General features: G+C 37.8%; 1 protein-coding gene across 4 annotated transcripts in view; it reads right to left on the bottom strand.

Moving 5' to 3' along the window:
* LOC116288010 (uncharacterized) overlaps positions 1-18,436 on the bottom strand; it is an 81,894-nt gene that overhangs the window by 23,263 nt on the left and 40,195 nt on the right. For all 4 annotated transcript variants that reach the window (XM_031694724.2, XM_031694723.2, XM_031694725.2 and 1 more), the window contains 7 exons: positions 11,041-18,366; positions 7,588-7,902; positions 6,348-6,635; positions 3,877-4,209; positions 3,488-3,586; positions 2,085-2,300; positions 314-628 (listed from right to left, as the gene is read on the bottom strand). In XM_031694724.2, coding sequence (XP_031550584.2) covers positions 314-628; positions 2,085-2,300; positions 3,488-3,586; positions 3,877-4,209; positions 6,348-6,635; positions 7,588-7,902; positions 11,041-18,366 — 8,892 coding nt within the window. The remainder of the gene's footprint in view (positions 1-313; positions 629-2,084; positions 2,301-3,487; positions 3,587-3,876; positions 4,210-6,347; positions 6,636-7,587; positions 7,903-11,040; positions 18,367-18,436) is intronic.

Below are 18,436 nucleotides of genomic sequence, written 5' to 3'. Positions count from 1 at the left end.
CTAGTTAGCTTTTTGGTCATTACAGCTTACACTTAGTTTAAAGTTAACGTTACTGGCTCATTTAGATTCGAAATGATTGTCAATTTTTTTCAATTTTTTTGTTAATTGTAACTCACACATACGTTAGTTAAACTTAAATGTTGGCAGACTTTGATTCAATTTTTTCACCTATTTTTTTCTGATTTCTTAACCGTTGTCTTACAAATACATAGTCCCATAATTGAACCATAGATACAGTAATCAAAATGTCTTTAAGATATGGTTGTTATTCCTCTAATAAAAGAAAATCCTCCCATAAATTGCGAGCTCCTACCTTAAGTTTGACAATATCCAGATCTTCACCTTCAGGCTGGCATGTTTCTTCTGCCAGAGCTTCGTTTTTTGACAACCAATCAGAGGCAGCCAATAAACCCGAATTGAATTCTTGCCATTCGATTGAATTCTTGATGAGCTCCTGTTTCCGCCTGTGTAATCGATCACGGACTCTCAAATACTCAATATCCAGGGCCTGGAGACGATTCTCAATGGCCTCTTGGTCGTCTGGCGGCACTAGTTTTATGATGTGTCTGGACTTGGCTTTTACCGCGCTAATGATTGCCTCTTGAAGTTCTAAGTTGTCGCGTAGCATCTACAAAAACAAAAAGCACTGTTGGTGAACACGCCCAACGGGGAAGCTTTCCGGCTTTTGAATTCATTAATGTTATCTCATGATAAATTTAAAAACTAGGTCAGTCACTGTTAACTCTGTTCGTCTGGTTTAAATCTAGTAGCCTCCTGGTATGAAAAATGATTTTTAAGTGAAATTAAAAACGAAAACTAGGGTGTTTTTGATCGCAACCCTTCGGGCATTTGCTGAAAATAATAAAATAAGGAAGAAGACTACGGGATACAGGCATACATTATAAAACCAGCGTCTAGAATTTGTTCGTTTTGATCGCCCTCAAGCTGTTCAATTTGTGAAACAATATTTACACGGAACATCACTGGCTGTTTATATAAAGCATTCGCTCCATAATTTCCATAAGATTCCCAGCCGCCACAGGAAAGTTCTTCACTGATTGGGCCATTCAATTGCTCACCAAACACTCTTAGGAATCGGTCCCATACAGCGTTATCAAACATTAATTTTTCATGATATTTTAGGCAATACAAAAGGTATTTGTTATGTGGCCGCATCAATCTTCGTTTATCTGATTCTGACTGACTGTACTTCAAGTGGCGGGACTAGAAGTCTGGAAGCTTGTTGGCAGTTAATAAAATATACTATAATCATTAGACTTCTTACTGATATTAACATAAGAACGTCGTTAGGGCAATATTGAATTTGCTTTAGTATTTTTCAACACAAATGAATATAATAAATAACGCAAATTTTTCCCCCCTCTTTTTCCAAATTATATTTATCTTTGCAAAAGGCAAACATAAACAAACCAGCAGACAAGCGCGCGCCTTCAATGTTATATTCACCTGTAGGTGAATCGATAACAGCATAAGACGTAAATTGTGACCAATGAGCGCGCTGGGTGATCATGATAAGACATTGTGGAATGCCAAGGGGGCAACAGTTGGAAACTTATAGACTGCATAGCTGCATGTCAGAGTGTCTTTTCATATGATTATTTCTACCCAAGAGAGCATAAATAACAGAGGGAAACTTCTTATTGTGGGTTGGGCTATTGGGCTCCCGTGCGTCTTCAACTTGCGCGCGTGCGCTCTTTCCGTTTCGTTTTTAGTGAAGCACGGGAGTAGGGTAAGGCCAAACTTAAACTGCATCCGGCTTCTAAAAATAACCCAACGGGGATTTTACATGGCGCGCGCCACAACAAAAAGTTTCCCTCTCTTATTCATACTTTCTTGTTTTAACCACTTTGATACTACCCTATTAGAAAGGTCGAAGTTTATACAATGGTAATGCATGATCTATCTCTATCTCCGTTCAGTCATATTAACATTCATGAATTGGGAGATGGGGGAGGGGGGGCCGGATAGAGGGGGCACCCTTCAACATACCCACCCCTCAAATCCAAACCCAAATTAACACTAAAATTTACGCTCCCACGGCCTTGACAATTACAACGGCTTACCATGTGAGAGCTTTGTAGTTCATCAATATGACCTTGATTGACATACAGATCTAAGGATTTATCCATCATGACGAGGTTTTGGAAACATGTTTCGATTTCCGCTTGGTATTCCTGCCATTTCCACAGCGTATCTTCAAACTCTTCTTGTTTTTCTGCTACTTCGCCTTCCAAACGATCACACCGTTGTTGAAGACTCGTTAGCTGATTCTCCAGTATCTGGGAGATAAAAGGGTTACATATATTTTACAACTATTTCAAAAAACGCTGTCGGTCAGATATCTGAAATCTCAGACAAAAAGCAAATTGTAATAGATTCACATTCACAGTAGAACGTAGTTTCACTTTAGATTGGTACATATGAAGCATACCATTTGAGTTTGAAATGCGATTTTTTTGTATCTTAGCCACAAAAATCCGTTTAGATTCAGATCGTTCAATTAAGATCTCCGAACGACGTTGTTTTGCAATAGGTGTATACACTGTCTGTGGTGCATGTAAAGTGGCTTATGCACTAAAAGCCTGCATATGAGAATCTAGTAATTAAGCAACTATTAGCCTAAAAAATTCCATTTAGACTCCCTTTACGACCTGTTTTAGCCTACGATTTGAAACAGGTTCTTATTTCATTAAATTAAAAAAGAAAAAAAAGAAAAGAAAAAAAAACCACAATAGGTATAAAGGTTATAAAAAGATATGACATAACCTAGAATAGGGTTTCTATTTGATTAGATTTCAGCCATTTACACTGCAAACGTTTCCCAACTACAGGTGCAGACAGAGCTTTCTCCTGTTACTTATTTAGTATTGACGCTGGAACTTTACTACACTTATTTCGTCACTCTGTTCATAAACGTTTTCAGGGAAAAGAACAAGGGTGGATAGCTGATAACGGACGAAGTTCATAATGTAGACTACATGTAGAGTGCCTCTTTTCCTTCAGTCAAAAGAGTTTTAATAGCTTCATTAATTTGAATTTTTTTCACAAAACCGCGGGATATCAAGCTTTTTTAATTTCTTCCTCAAAGCAATGAGAATCCCTTTCTTTGCAACTCACTCACATGACGTCTGCTTAAATTTTATTTTATCATCAACATCATTATACCAATAATAATAATAAAATACAACATATACCAATAATAATAATAATAATAATAACAATAATAATAATTATTATTATTATATGGATATCTTTTATATCCACGTCATATAAGGAGGTGGGACATTAGGGATATTATAAGAACATTTGCTACTTGAAAATACAAACACCTAAAACGTCGATTTGCACTTGAAATAATGCAGTAAAATCGAATCAAAATCTTTCGAGAATTCTGCATTTAAGTCACAAATCTCATATGAGATAAATTTGCTTGCTGATGTTGTTTTCTGCTGAAGAATGCACCTACCTCTCGTTCCTTGGCAGGTGAAGTACTAAATATTTCCTGACATCGACTACTTAAATTATCAACAGACCCATGTAGAGACGACACTTCCGTGCTTAAGACCTGAAAAAAATAGTAATAAATAAAATCAATACACTCGGAGGCAGCTTTTTTCCTTAAAACGAGTAAAAATAGCCCAGTCACGTTTACTATCTAGTTTAATAACCACTACATCTAGAGAGCTGGAGTCATTACGATAAATGGATGCTACTTGTCTTTTATTAACGTCAAAAATGGTGCACTCGATTTCAAACAAGATCAAAACAGTAGCTTTCGTATGAAAATCCATACATCATAACAATGTCCACGGGGAAAAATTTACGCTTAATTTTACTTAAATTTCGCAAACTTACCTCGTAATTTTCGCGTAGGTTTTCCACTTTTCCATTCACAAGGCTGATACATTTTAAATCCTCTGTGGAGCTTTGCAGTTCGTTTAGTTTTTCTGATACGCCGAGTATCTCGGTCTCTATTTGTTCAACCTCGTCGGATTTTGCTTCCAGTAGACAAATGTTGTCAGTAATCGAAGAGCGGAGGGCATCCCATCTTTCTTTAAGGTTTGTAACTTGTGTTTCCACATCAATGTTATTCTCCGGTGAACAGGATTCCATCATCACAGAAAGCTTTCCTTTTTCGCAGGCTGTCTCTAAGACCGCCAGCTTTTCCTCGAAGGCAGTTTGAAGCTCCTGACAAGAAAGCATTAATTTTATAACATGTTTATTTACAAACTACGATCAAACATCTCGGATACCTCTGTAATAGGGACATGCACCGCTCACTCACTTACACAGACCGACTCCAAAATACACAAAGAACACCACAAAGACCAGAGCTGTGTTTTTATTATAGGAGATTGATTCAGTTGTTATCGAACTCGACTCGGCATGAATTCACTTTGTGTCAGCGAGTGAATAAATGCAAGATTGAATTAATAACTTAAACAAACATATAAAGCTTGAAGTTTCAAAAATGCATATGTTCCGCAAGATGACCTTTAAAAAGTCCTGTCAGTCATTTTGGACAAAGTTTAGAAAGAAATAAAGTGCTTTCACATTCGACGTTTTCATTTCCTTGTTCAATAAAGACAATTCTACCAAATATGTAAACGTCATATTTGACAATCAATCCATCTAAATTGCCTTTCCAAGTGTAATTTCTGTACAGGATTGATAATAGACCTTTCCCGAATTTGCCTGAGTGACCACAAAACAATGGCTTTTTTCCGAAGTCGAGGCCGAACAAGATAAAATACAGTAAATGTATGAGCACATCAAGTCCAACCTCGACTTGAAGCCATTGTTTCGTGGTCAAAGCAAATTCGGTAAAGGCTTTTTCGTCTGTCAAGAGAGGCAAGTATTTTTGCATTCAATTCAAACGGGACAAGTTTTGACAGAATCAGTTTCACTCGATAAAACAACGTAAATAGTAAATGGAGATTGTATTTGAATATATTTTAAAAAGTCGAAATAATACCACGACGAAATTAATACTAACCTACAATACTACTTATCTAATTACCATCACAAATTGAATTTATATTATCTTTTTAAAAATACGAAATTAGTTAATTGAAAGTGTTTTGAATTATGAAGTACAATAAACGACTCTTTTACACTTTGTACTATTGAGTTCACGTGCTTCGTAAATCCACCAAAATTCAAGTACTTCCAATACTACAATAATCTTCTAAAAACCGGTTTCACCTGATCTACTCTGGTGCTGTAGCCAAAACAACCAATTTTGATCCAGAACTGAGAAGGTTCATTATATACATGGAATAAAAATACTAGATAATGTTGACAAAACCAAAATTGGATATTTTGAATAAGAATTTGAAATGTGAGACCACGTCTCACATCGCATTTAGAAAACACTAACAACTGAAATTGAATGGAAAATCGGGATGATAGTGATGTCATGACAATACAGGAAAGGGTTGCTATTCTGTCAAGATCTATATCATATTCGAAGCCGCCATATTTAGCATTAGAGATTAAAATCAATATTACTGTTCTAAGTTTCACGCATTCGAAAATCTCGTATACTAAAAAAAACTGTTTATTAAACATGCGCTAAATGAGCACTAGATCATGAATACGTTCTGGCAAGGTCAAGAAAGAGCTGTCATGTTACGATAGCTGGACTTAAATTATTCAGAAAACCAAGTAATAATTTTGCTGGAATTGCTTTGCTATCATATAAAGGACATAAAATGCCACTAAATAAGAACCACAAAAATAAATAAATTAAATAAAGTTTTTTGAAATGAAGTGAAATGTTTAGAACATTTTTTGGAGAAAAGAAAATTTGTTTAGGTTTTGATATTAAGATCAAGGAAGTTCACGAAAATACTGAGCATGGGATTAATAATGCCAAAAAAGGATTATAAATGGAAAAATCAAATCGTACTGTGGAGCTCTGACGTCAAATGGATTCGAGAGAGAGAAATTTGGAGAGACAAAGACGTTAGATTAAACTACAAACTAAACACAATGAAGGTTTAGAATTATTTATGCATTGAAAGAAAGTATTGAAAAAAATATTTCGGCAAGTTGGAAAATAAAATGGAAAAATTTAAAACCCTCTTATCATTCCAGAACAAATAATTCAGTTTTGCTAAGACTTGTTTTTTACTGTTTTCTTTTGGTAAGACAAACAAATGGACACAAAACACAGAAGGAATTTGCATTGAAGTTCGCCTGCCAAGCAATGACTCATTAATTAAGTTTGCAAAGACAAAAAGTACAACGACAACAATACTTGAGGCGAAGGAAAATATTAATAATTGAATATTTGGATGTCATCAGTTACCAAATAAATCTACCTTCAAACGAGAGGTCTTTTGCTCGGTGTCACTGTTGAGGTTATTTCCATTCAACTCATCCTCAGCACTTGCTAAAAAAGATTTCATTTCACTGACAGTTGCTTGGTACTGCGCACGGAATGACAAAGTCGCTTGGAGACTTTCTTTAACAGAAGAGCCTTCATTATACGCCTCCTCCAATCGACGAACCGAATTGGCTACATCTTCATCGTCTGTGGTGAGCTTCGAGTCGTCTTCGTCCACCGCCGCCATCAGAGATTTGAGGATTTCCAACCTATCGTCCAAACGCTGAGAATATAATAAAAACAAGGCCAGCTGGTCAGCGAATACGCTGTATAATGCTAATCATAGTTTACCGACGCAAGAACACATGAGGTTATTTTGGGAACGAGTGTGAAATTACTTCCTTTCACGGGTATTTGTCGACAACTTTTTAAGAAACAGCGAATTCAAGATTTACAAGTTCCTCTAAAAAAATATATGAGAAAGTAATTACTTTAGAATTTATTGGCTATAAATTAGGAATTTCTATTGTTTTCCTTTTTTTTAATTTGTTCCGATTTCCAAATACAAATAAAAAAATAAAAAAATGATAAAAAAAAAGATTTCGCCTGAGCCATTGTTTTGTACCCAATTATCAACGAAGAATGTGTATGACACAACAGGCAAACAGAGCTTATAGATTAGCTTCCGTGGACAATATACAAAATAAAGGCGTCGACACGGAATGACGTGTGCAACTGTCTTTTTTTCCATGTTTTTTATGTGTACTTGGAGTTATTTCTTGAAGAAAAAGAAAACGTGCGTGTGTGCTGTGTGCAGTTATAAAGCACGCGGGGGTTGGCAGAACACGAGAGAAGTGTTAGGAGAAGTACGACGCGTAGCGGAGTGCTTCTCGACACTTATCGAGTGTTCTGCCAATCCCCAAGTGCTTCATAACTCCACACAGCACAGCATGCAAGTTTTTTAATTTCTTTTATAAAATACAAATTACAGGAATGACGGAACTAAAAGTGCGCGCGCGTGCTATGTGCTCTCATAAAGTACGCGCCCAGCCAATCAGTACGCGAGATTATTATTACTCTGTCATATGATACAGGTTAATGACCACAATCTGCCTTGTTCGTGAATTTCTAAGATTCAGAGGAAGCAACCACTCAGTCAATTAATAGAACATGGTGTCACGTGACGATCATAAAGCACCTTTGACCCAACTTATAAAATAGTTCATACGACTCACCTCGCATTGTTTTCGAAGCTCTTCAACATTCTCGTGTTCTGATTGGTTTATTTCTTTAATAAGTTGATCGATTTCCAAAGCTTCGTCTTGAGCCCGCTGTATCTTGTCTAGAAACTGCGGGTCAAATGTCGTCTCGTCTTCGAGGTTAGCGCACTTTGCTAGAAGCTGATCGCGCGTGTTACGCCATCGTTCATTTAGACTCCGCAGCCTTTCTCGTAGAATTTCCTTTTCGTCTTCTGGTAGGTCGGAGAGCAATTCTTCACCTGTCTGATTAGCGTGCTTCAGATCTTCTTCGTTCAGTTGTTGGAGTAATTCCTTGAAAAAAGAGAGAGGAAAATAGATTGAGTTTCACTACGGTATACCAAGCATACATGGACATGCCTCTTGCCGTTTTCCTGTGAAAAACGTGTTCTGAACAATTCAATACAAGGACTCCTCTCGAAATTATCCTAAAAATTGTCATTTTTTCTCTTTCTTATTTCATTGTTAAATAGAATAACGAACGATATGTCAATAACAGAATAATGGAATAGACATTAGGATATCATATCACTTACATGGGAGGTATGGTCAAACACGAATCATTCAATTGAGGCTTTAGGGTAAAGCGGATCTGAATGATCCTTTGAAACTACATTGAACAGCATTGATTTGTGCTTGAACACTGAGTTAGTCGATGCACGAAGAGCAGTCAGAGTGTCCCCCAGTAATTAGTTTCATTCATTTTATAGGCCTTATTCGTGGTATGACAATGTTTTCCCAATTCAGCGTGACAAACCTCCAGAGGATTCATTTTCCTTTGTTTTTACTCTTCGAAAAATTCATGAGTATCCCAAAAGATACGAAAGGAGTAACGATGATATCCCGACGAGTTTCAAAACAATAGCTCTTCATTCCCCCAGAGGTTTGTCACGCTGAATTGGGAAAACATTGTCACACCACGAATAAGGTATATTGGTAAAACGAATGCAATATAAAATGTGTGAGTGGGTGAAATAAAATTTATCATTTTCTAAAAGGGCGTAAAAGCATAGAACAGGGCGCAGAAGCCGCGGGGAAGAAGACATATAAGAAGCGAGTAATTAAAGAATCAAACTAAAAGTCTAAATCCTTGAATGTCAAAAATCCTTGAATGTCAAAAATCCTCACAATTTAAAATCCATTACCAAATTGTGACGGTTTTTCGGTTTTTCAGAGTTGCCGTGTTCAATTAAAAGGATATTTATCGTTGACTAGCTTAGACTGGACGCTTAAGTGCCCAGTATTAATGGATTTCGTATCATATTGCGGGTGTTTGATAAAACGGATAAAACGGTTCCATTGATCTGAAAAGTCCTTTGTTGGTCACGTGACTATTCCTGAAAAATCTTTAATTAGTTCTCATGGCCTTCACATAACTGAGTTCCAAAAGAAAACGCAACAAGTTTTCTTTAATGAGTGAAAAACATTTACCAACAAGCAAGCAAAAATGAGACAAAACAGAATACATATAACATAATCGAAAGCAGGAGTAGTGCTTCGTACAGCAAAATGATAAACGAATAAATCTCTAGAAAACGTTTAACATAGTGTAGCGTATTACCGCTGTACACTACGATCGATTGTACGGTTATTTTTCCGCGCCTTATAAACAAAAGCAAAAACTGAAAAGCACTACCTTTTCTTTTGTCTACCTAAGAAGTTCATAAATCAAGCCTTGCACAACAGTGATGGACCTTCTTTTCAATCTATGCATTTGAATTTTAAAAATTTTTACTCGCTCCTAGCGATTGTCGTGTGTGTTTATAACTAAGACTTAAGAAATAAATCCCTATAGCATCACTAATACAAAGTGAGGTTTTTCCCCCAATTTGCATCTTCCAAAATTTTCTTAATATTTAGCAGTAAAGACGCGAAATAGCTTGGCGATTAAAATACTGTGTACATTCATCTTGTAACTTCAACAGTCTTATTTTCTCTAACACAAATCTTACTCTTCATTTGAAGCAGGTGGCAACTTCTGTCTAAATATACATCGTAAACTTTGATTAAATCCAAAAGTAATTCATAATTTCTCTCAAAAGGACAATTTTTGGTAGAATTATATTTTCATGTTTGATTCTTCATTATCCCTAGGGACGCTAAACGAAAACCCTTTTCAGAATTTGGTTAGTGAAAAACAAACGATGGATAAAGACACTTCAGAATGGATTATAATGACTCACCAAATGGAAAATACGCTATGACAAGAGCCTAAATTTAAAAACGGCCTTGTTTTTAGACATGTTTTTCCTAGAAACTGACCTCGGAGTTGCCACTGCTGCGAGGTTCGTCTACTTCGTCCGTGTTGCCAGCTTCAAGCATTTAAAAAAATACATAACGATCAAAGATTACTCCACAAAATATCAATAAAACAGACAATACAAATAACGATAAGAACGAGATATCCATACTTCTCCGAAACAGAAGATGAAAAAGCTGCAAAAAAGCAATCATCACATGCTTCGAATACGATCTTTTACGATCTCGTTCGACGAATCATTCGTTGAATACAAATTAACGAAAAATTTAATATTCAAGATTAAAATTCATAGCGAACGTTCTCTTTCTCTTAACAACAGTTTATAAACAAGACGAGAATATGTAAATTAATTGGATAACGGCGACAAAGATAGTTCTCTCAAACTCCACTTTCCATGGCGACATTTAAATTATGGACTTCATCGAGAATGTCAGGTTAATTGATTGACTCCCCTTTATTCGTTTCTGTCGCATCACAACGTGTGACTGGCAAATTTACTAGCGAGCTAGGCACCTGGTGGGGATTCTCATTCAATGCGTTACTCTCTCTACCTCACCAGGACAACTTACCGGAGAATTCTCCTCGACGCAGATACAATAGAATATTTTGGGTACCACATTCATATCAGTTCTAGACTCATTTTTAATTCGGTACGCGGACTGCCTTAAATGTTATAACGTTACAATGAAGAGAGGCTAAGAGAAAAATTATCTAATCCCGTGACGCACAAAAACAGCAAATGCCAGGTGAATATACATACTTATTTGCACAAGTCTATAAGTAATGATTTTAAAGAGGTAGTAGTACAGATTTCCAACCGTGTTTAAAATCTTCAGCGACAGATAAGAACATTTCTAAGTCTCGTCATTATATAATTCATTGAAAGTGCTTTCTAGATACGTTGATGTTATCTTTAAATTTAAAAGTAAATAGTTATATTTAATGTCCGCAAAAAGGTAACTGGTCAAACGGGGCAAAAAGATAACGCTTTATCACTACCAAAATCCTTTGCGAGATTTGTTTTGGCAATTGATAAAGATGTAAATGAAGTCTATAGTCAAACAAGTGGTCTATAGTTTCAAGAGCACATTTGGAAATCATGCACAAACCAAATAAATTCAACTCAAAAAGATAATTTGTTCCCGTTACCTAGGTAACGGCGGTAAACCTACCTTGTATGAATTGATTTGACAAATCGCATCTGTTGGTGATTTAGGATGGGAACTCTCCAACTGACATTTCGCCAAAACCGTCTCCAAGTCTTTTGTCACTTCTTCGAAATTAGAGCGCAAACGAAGAAATTCTCTCAAGCTCTTTTCTGCTTGCTCCAATCTATTTCGGGTATCTTGGACGTCCTGGAGAGCTGTTAAAGCCTCCGGGGAACTCGATGTCTGAGTTAAGCTCTCGCCGATAGCTTGGCTGTCCATAAGCTTTGGAATTAAAACTTGTAGGTCCAATATTTTCTCGTTCACTAGAGAGTAATCGAGACTAGAGTTCTTGGATTTTAAGAGTGTACAGCTGTTTTCAATGAGTTTTTTCGATTCACTAATCCAATCTTCCAAGGTTTGTTTCTCAGACATTGCGGCTTTTAATGACTCGCAACAAGTGGATAGCTTGCGTTGTAGCTCGTTTCTAGTCGATTCTACGTTTTTTAACCAATCTTGAATGACGCACGCACCTTCAGGGGGTAGTCCTGTCAGGATCTGTGTGCTTTTCTCGAGGATGTCCTGATAATGATCTTTCGTTTTATTCACCTTACCAGCAAGAGTTTGACAACTTTCTAGACGAATCTTTATGCGTTCTAAGTCGACTTCATTGTCTAATTTCAATTCAACACCAAGTTCAGCCAAGTATTTCTCGCATACCTGTGTATACTCCACGCATTCTTCCTTTAGACCACACGCCTGCTCGAGTAGAGAAATCTTGCCTTTCAGTAAACTCTGAAGAGCTGTCGTATCGTCTATTGTATTTTTTAACTCGGCTTCGATCTTAAGCTCGATAGAACAGTCATTGTCCTTTTTTATTTCAGAAATACGTTTTTCTGCTTGGAGCAATCTTGATCCACCAAGTTCAATTTTTGCAAGACTTGTTTTAAAAGCACCAATATTATCCTTAATTATGGTGTCATCGTCTACGATGACATCAAAACTCAGAGAAGCTTTTATGTCATCCATGACAAACCTATGTTCTCCTATTTCTTCTGCAATTTGATTGAGTTCATTAGTGCAATGCTGAATGGTTTCGGTTTTGTCAGTTATCGCATTTCTTGCCTCTTCTAGCTTTTGTGTTAAGAAACTGACTTTTTCCAAAATTTCAGTTTTTTCGGGATCGTTTTTCATTTCATGCGCTTTTAGCGAAAGGCGATCGACAAACAAGGCCTTTTCATCTAAAGAACACTCCCACGCCATATTGTCCAAAACAGCAGATTCAAAAGGATCTTCATCCGGATCCATAGAAGGTGGGCTTTGAATAGAGGAAGTAACGTCATCCACCCATTGCTCTATGTCGGAAAGGTCTTTACTAAGAGCTTTTTGGCCGGTCTTTTCTTTTTCAAGTTTCTCCAGCAAATCAGATGCCTTGTTCTTTGTAGCTTCCCAACGGCAAGTAAGAACGTTCAATTTGGCTTTTGGGTCATCGTCTTGCTCGTAGGCCACAGAAGGAGCCTCCGCAACTCGTCCAGACAGATGATCGAGATCTTCCCGAAATGACTCAATACTCGAACACAGTTGCTGCACTTGATCGATTCTTTCACTTACAGAACCTTCCCTTTCAACGTCCAAAGCACGTTCTAATTCCCCTACTTGAGTGAGTCGTTTAGAATACTCTTTGTCAAAATCGCATTTTCCATCGGAGAGGCGTTGAAGTTCTTTTAGCTTTTCATCGAGTTGGGTCTTTAGTTTCCCCCAGTCTTCACTTATTTGACTGGCTCGTTTTGAAGCTTTGGAGTCACCTGTCTGGTGGTCCGCAGAAAACTTGTCCGACTGTTCTCTCAAATCGACCATGTGACTTTCTCGTTCATCCATGTCTGCTTTTAGACGTTTTAGCTTTTCCATTTGGCTTTCAATAGTTTCAACAGTACATGAAAGATCAGCTGGTGTGGCAGCTTTGTATATTGTAAGCATGCTTTCACAGTGTGCGGAATCCTTCTCGAATTTTGCAAAATCGTGTATCTTCTGTTGAACCTCGGCAACTTCCATTGCAAGCTTTTCTTCGACGTGATGGTATTTATCTTTGAGTTCTTTTAAATTCTCTTCTAAAGAATTCTGTTCATCTACATTTGCACGAGTAGTAATTTGATCAGCGTTGTACAATAAGCAGTCCAAATCATTTTTTGCTGTTTCTAGCTGAGCTTGCGCACTCTTGAGGTCCCCCAAAACGCGATTTGCACCAGATATGTCAGCCGAGTCAATTTCCATGTCACCTATTGTCTTCAAGACAGCTTCAACTTGATCTTTGCAGGTTTGCCTCGTTTTATTCAATTCCTGCACATCAGCTAACCATGTTTCCGTGTCATCATGCTTTATAATTGCCTCCATTGTAGCAGCTTGCCATTCTTCCTTGACACAATCGATCTGATTTTTTAATGCATCATGTGAAGCATCTGGCTGACATTCCATCATTACTCTGCTTGTGTCCTCAAGTGCAGCGATCTCAGATTCAAATGCCTTCAAATGCTCAATTCTATCCTTTCGACGTCCAAGTTCCATTTCGGTCGCATCCACATTTATCGAAAAATCAACATCGTGGGGGTCTTCTTCTTTCATCCGAGCAATAACATCGGAGCAATGTTGTAACTGCTTGAGAAATACAGTTTTCCCTTCTTCAAAGGCAGTTAAGTTTTTCTCAGTGTTCGAAGCATTTTTGCCTACACTTTCAAGTTTTGCTCCTAGGTTTTCAAGTTTACGTCTCATATCGTCATCTCTTTGGGATGCCTGCTGAAGCACTTCTGAATTCAAAATGGCTTGAACTTTATCCTCGTATACTGGTAAATCACTAACTAATTTCTTGACCTTGTTGAGCTTTTCTTGCACCGTATCTTCACTACCATCCTCAATATCAAACGGAGTTTCAGAACACATTAACTCCTCAGCTTCTGAGATCCAATTGCAGCATTCCTCTAACTGCTCTTGGTTGGTCTTGATCTCTTCTACCTTACTTTTGCATTCGTCCACTTTTCCTGCCAAAGACTGCTTGACACTTGAAATTCTTTTCTTGACATCATCAAGCTTTTTGGATTGTAAATTTGAAAGAAGAGGGGACGTACATTCGTTCACGAGACTGGAGAGTTCTTCTTCCTTAATTGGCATTTCTTCTTGCAAAAGACTCAGTTCATTCAGGTTCTCAAGTGGGTCTTGAGTACCAACCACACCTGCACTCAATGGTTCTGATCTATCTAGCCACTGTTCCAATTCAACAATCGAATCGTCTAATTTTTGATTTTCTGAGAGGCAAGTTTCGAGATTCTTTATTCTCTCTTGGAACTGACATTCTAAGTTAGCCATGCTTTGAGAAACATTTTCTAGATCACTTAACAAGGAGTCCCGAAGTACAGGTGAAATGTATTCAAATTCATTTTTCAGCCTCTTTTTCCCGTTGTTTAGTTTGTCGATCAATGATGATATTTCTGAGTTCAGGTTTCTGCACTCATCCAACATATTTTCTACTTCTTCTGAACTATCAAACGTCGGCAGTTCTTGTTTAAATGTGCTCTCTTTCTCCTGCAGCCATTCCATACATTCTGAAACACGTTTCTCAACATCTTGGACAAATCCAAGATAGCCCTCAACTTCTTTAAGTTTTTGTGAGACTTCAGTTTGTAGACTGGATATTTTATCTTGAAGCGTCGTGACTTTATTTTCATTGCTGTCCTTAAAACTGCTGTTTAAGTCAACTGAAGATTTTTCAACCTTCATTTTCAGAGATTTTACAAAAGATTCGTATGACAAAGTTTCTTCATTCAGATCCTTGAGCTTTTTAATCGAATCGGATATTTCGTCTACTTTTTCGGCGGAGAGTATCAAAGACGAAATCTCTTCTTCGGCACTTTCAATCCAAGATGAAACTTCACTAAAACTACTACTCAGTTCTTGCTGTAATGCCAAATTCGATCGTATCTCGAGGGCTTTCTCTGTGAACTGCACTTGTAGGGCTTCCCACCTGTCAATCAATTCACTCTTCTGGAATTCAGTATACTCTTTCAAACCCTCCAAATCTGAACAATCGACAGTTGCTTTGATGACATCTATATTTGGTATGCAGTCACTCTGTTGGACAATTTCACTGAATCTTTTAATCCTGTCATCGAGGTAACATTGCAGTTCCTCGGCACTTTCAAATACGGGAACATCCTCTGAGTTAAGTTCTTGCAATTTTGAAACCACAGTTTTGCATTTGGAAAGTTCTTCATCAAAGGTACCTAATGCTCTTTCCTGTTCATCTAGCAGGTCACCTTTCTTCATTACTTTGTCTTTTAGATTTTCGAATATATTTTTCAAAGTCAATGCCTGCGCTTTGAACTTTTCATCACTGCCTTTGTGCTCGTTAGCTTCCTTTAAGATTTTATCGATGTCTTGTTTTTTAGATGTCATCTCACTTTGAATGTTTCTAACACTTTTTATGTTATCCTTCAAGGAATCACGTTCGATTCCATTCATAATCATATCTAGCTGTTCTTCTTCAGACATAAGCCACACAATTAATTCTTGAACATTATTTTCCAGCTCTGATGATTTTCTGGTCTTTTCGTCTATTAGTTCGATCTTCGCTTTAACCTCATCATCAATTTTTGCAGCCATCGATCGAAACTTTACTATGTCTGACTGAACTTGTACCTTTTCAGCATCAGAAGCATTTACAGTTGCGCTGTGGGCGTAGTTAATAAAGGACTGCACAGGACTATCCTCGCTAACCAAAGCACAAGACATGTCCTTTAGCTTTTCAATGTTTTCTTGTGAAGAACTTTTATCATCTTCATTGCAAATGTTTTCAAGTTGTTTTTCCATCTCCGAAATCCATTGACCACAAGCCTCTCGATGCTTCTCGTATTCTTTTTTACCTTCAAGTTTTTTGTTAAAAGCATCAAGATTTTCCTTGCTTTTTTCTTTAACCTCGCCTAGAACTCTCTGAAGTTTACCAAGCTCTGCTTCCTTTGCTTTTCTCTGTCCTGGCTTTAGTTTTCCAAGCATTGAATCGCTTTTCTGCAGAAGTTCCTCAGCTGCGATCTCCGAAGAAACTAACGCTGCATTGGCTTCCTCTACCTGTTTTTCCAGCACCGGTATCTCAAGCACATGCACTTCTTCAGTAGATTTTGCCTCGGCTTGAGAAATTAAGTTCAGGCACCGCTGAAGTTCGTCATCCAGATTTTGATCTTCCGCCATTGCAACATGATTCTGCTCCATTGTTTCATTCACATCCATTTTGAACTTTTGTATTTTGTCAAACAAATCGAAGGTACGAGTTGTTAGAACCTGGCCAGGGTTTCCTAGTTCTTCAAGAAGGTTCTTGCTCTTGCTATCCATAACGGACAACTGAGCTTCGCACAATTCTACTTCCTCAAGTAGAGCTTGTAAATTATGGACCTCCACGTCGGGTTCGGAATCGAACGAAACGATTTCATCGAATCTTTCTTTTTTAGCGGCGATCTGAGTCTCTACTTTCTTCATCTCATCACTGATTTTTCGTAGGCTGTTGACAGCATTTTTGAATTCCAGTTCTTGATTCTCAAAGTCCCGGCTAATGGAATTGAATTCTTTCTCTAGGTCATTCATCAGCGTTTCATTGGCTGCTACATTTATTTCTCCTTGATTTTCATCTTCTAAGATCTCCTTTAATTCATCATTGAGTTGTGATACCTTTTCAAGCATATTCTTTCCTTCCTCGAGGTTCTCTCTTACTTTTTCGAATTCCTCCAAGGTACCATCAAGACTGGTTGGATCAATGGTTGATACACTAGGCAATGACTTGGATTTGATTTCATCGATTAACATTTGAAGTTGAGCAACTTGCACTCCAAACTTCATTTGCTTGCTTTCCATCTCACTTCCTTGTCTTCCCAGTCTTCTTCTGCGTCCACTTAGTAGGCACTTTAGAGCAACCCAGTTTTCTTTAAGCTTGTCGAGACATTCATTTAACGACTCTTTCTCGGATCCAGCCAAGGTTTCACTAACAGTCTCGGCTTTCTCGATTAGTGTCTCTACGGAGTTACTTTCCGAACCAACAGCAGAACGTGAACTTTCTTTGCCATCTGGAAAGCTCTTGATTAGTTGTTGTACCCAAAGCAATCGATCGACCAACTCTTGTTTCAAACCTATAATGCCAGGAGTCTCTTGAGCTTCTTCGTCACTTGCCTCTCCAAGGTACTCCTTCAATTCCTTTTTCTTATCACTTGCTTGTTCTTGTAGTTTCGTCCATTCTTCTTCCAGTCGTACAAGCTGCTCCTTGACCACTTCTCTTTCCTCAGGGGGGAGTTTTCCAACAAGACCTTTGCCCTTGTCAAGTACCGACTCAATGCAAGACTGCCGTCTTTCAATCTCTCCACAAAGTTCCAGATGACTTGATAGCTCCCTTCGCACGGCGTCTTCGTCATTTGTGTCAAGGTCAAACAACGCAATGGCTGCTCCTGCTTCTTGCATCCACTTCACACAATTCTCAAGCTCGTTATAATACACTGATTGTTCAGCGATGCACTCTTCCATTTGAGAGCCATAATCATCAGATAGTTTCTTAATATTAGTCCAGCGAAGGGAGAGGGTTTCTAGCTCGTGTTTGATGTGTTCTCGTTCTTCCCCAGGAACACTGGAGGAGAGTTTTCGCCCCTTCTCCATCAGGTCATTGACGACAAGTGAATTTTGTTGCAGCTCGTTGTACAGTCTTTCATGATTTTTTATCTCTTCCATTTGCTTCTCTTCGGGGATTGAAAACATATCTGTTTTTAGAATATCCTCTGATCTTTCGAGCCACTGATTAAAATGCTCTAGCTCGCTCTCAAACGCTTTGCACTGCTCTCGAATTTCATTAGATTTTTCTTCGTTTATCGCAAGTTGCTCTTGAACTTCTGAAGCTCGTTTCTTGAGCTCTTGCGTTTTGGCCCAAGTTTCACTCAACTTTTCAATTCGCTCGCTGTAGGTAGTTCTTTGAGAGTCAGGAACGCTTGACGAGATACTTCGACCCAAATCAAGAACGTTTTGAACTTTATCCTCTAGTCCATTTAAATCATCGGGATCGTACGTATCCGACATCAAACTTTCTGTCATTCCATGTAATTTTTCCATGCAAGAAGTGTAGTTCTCCTGGAAATTCTCCTGCTCATTAATGCATTTTGTCAACTCTTCTTTCTTCTCGTTTGTTAGTCTGTTCACTTTTTTCCAGAGGTCAGCGACTGCTCTCAGTTTATCCATTGTTTCTCTTCGTTTCGAAGGATTTTCATGAACAATAGTCTTTCCCTTTTCGCTTAGGTTGTTGATAAACTCTTTTTGGTTCTGCAGCTCAACTGATAGAGACTGAAATTCAATAAGAACCTAATAAATGGGACGATTTTTATAGCAATTTTAACTATATGATAGTGAATGG

The sequence above is a fragment of the Actinia tenebrosa genome, unplaced genomic scaffold (assembly GCF_029948245.1).
Source record: "Actinia tenebrosa isolate PJP-AT-01 unplaced genomic scaffold, QUT_ActTen_1.0 PGA_scaffold4__44_contigs__length_22323623, whole genome shotgun sequence".
Classification (NCBI taxonomy): Eukaryota; Metazoa; Cnidaria; class Anthozoa; order Actiniaria; family Actiniidae; genus Actinia; species Actinia tenebrosa.
Note: the sequence above shows the minus strand (reverse complement) of the source record. Positions and strands in the feature narration are given on the sequence as shown.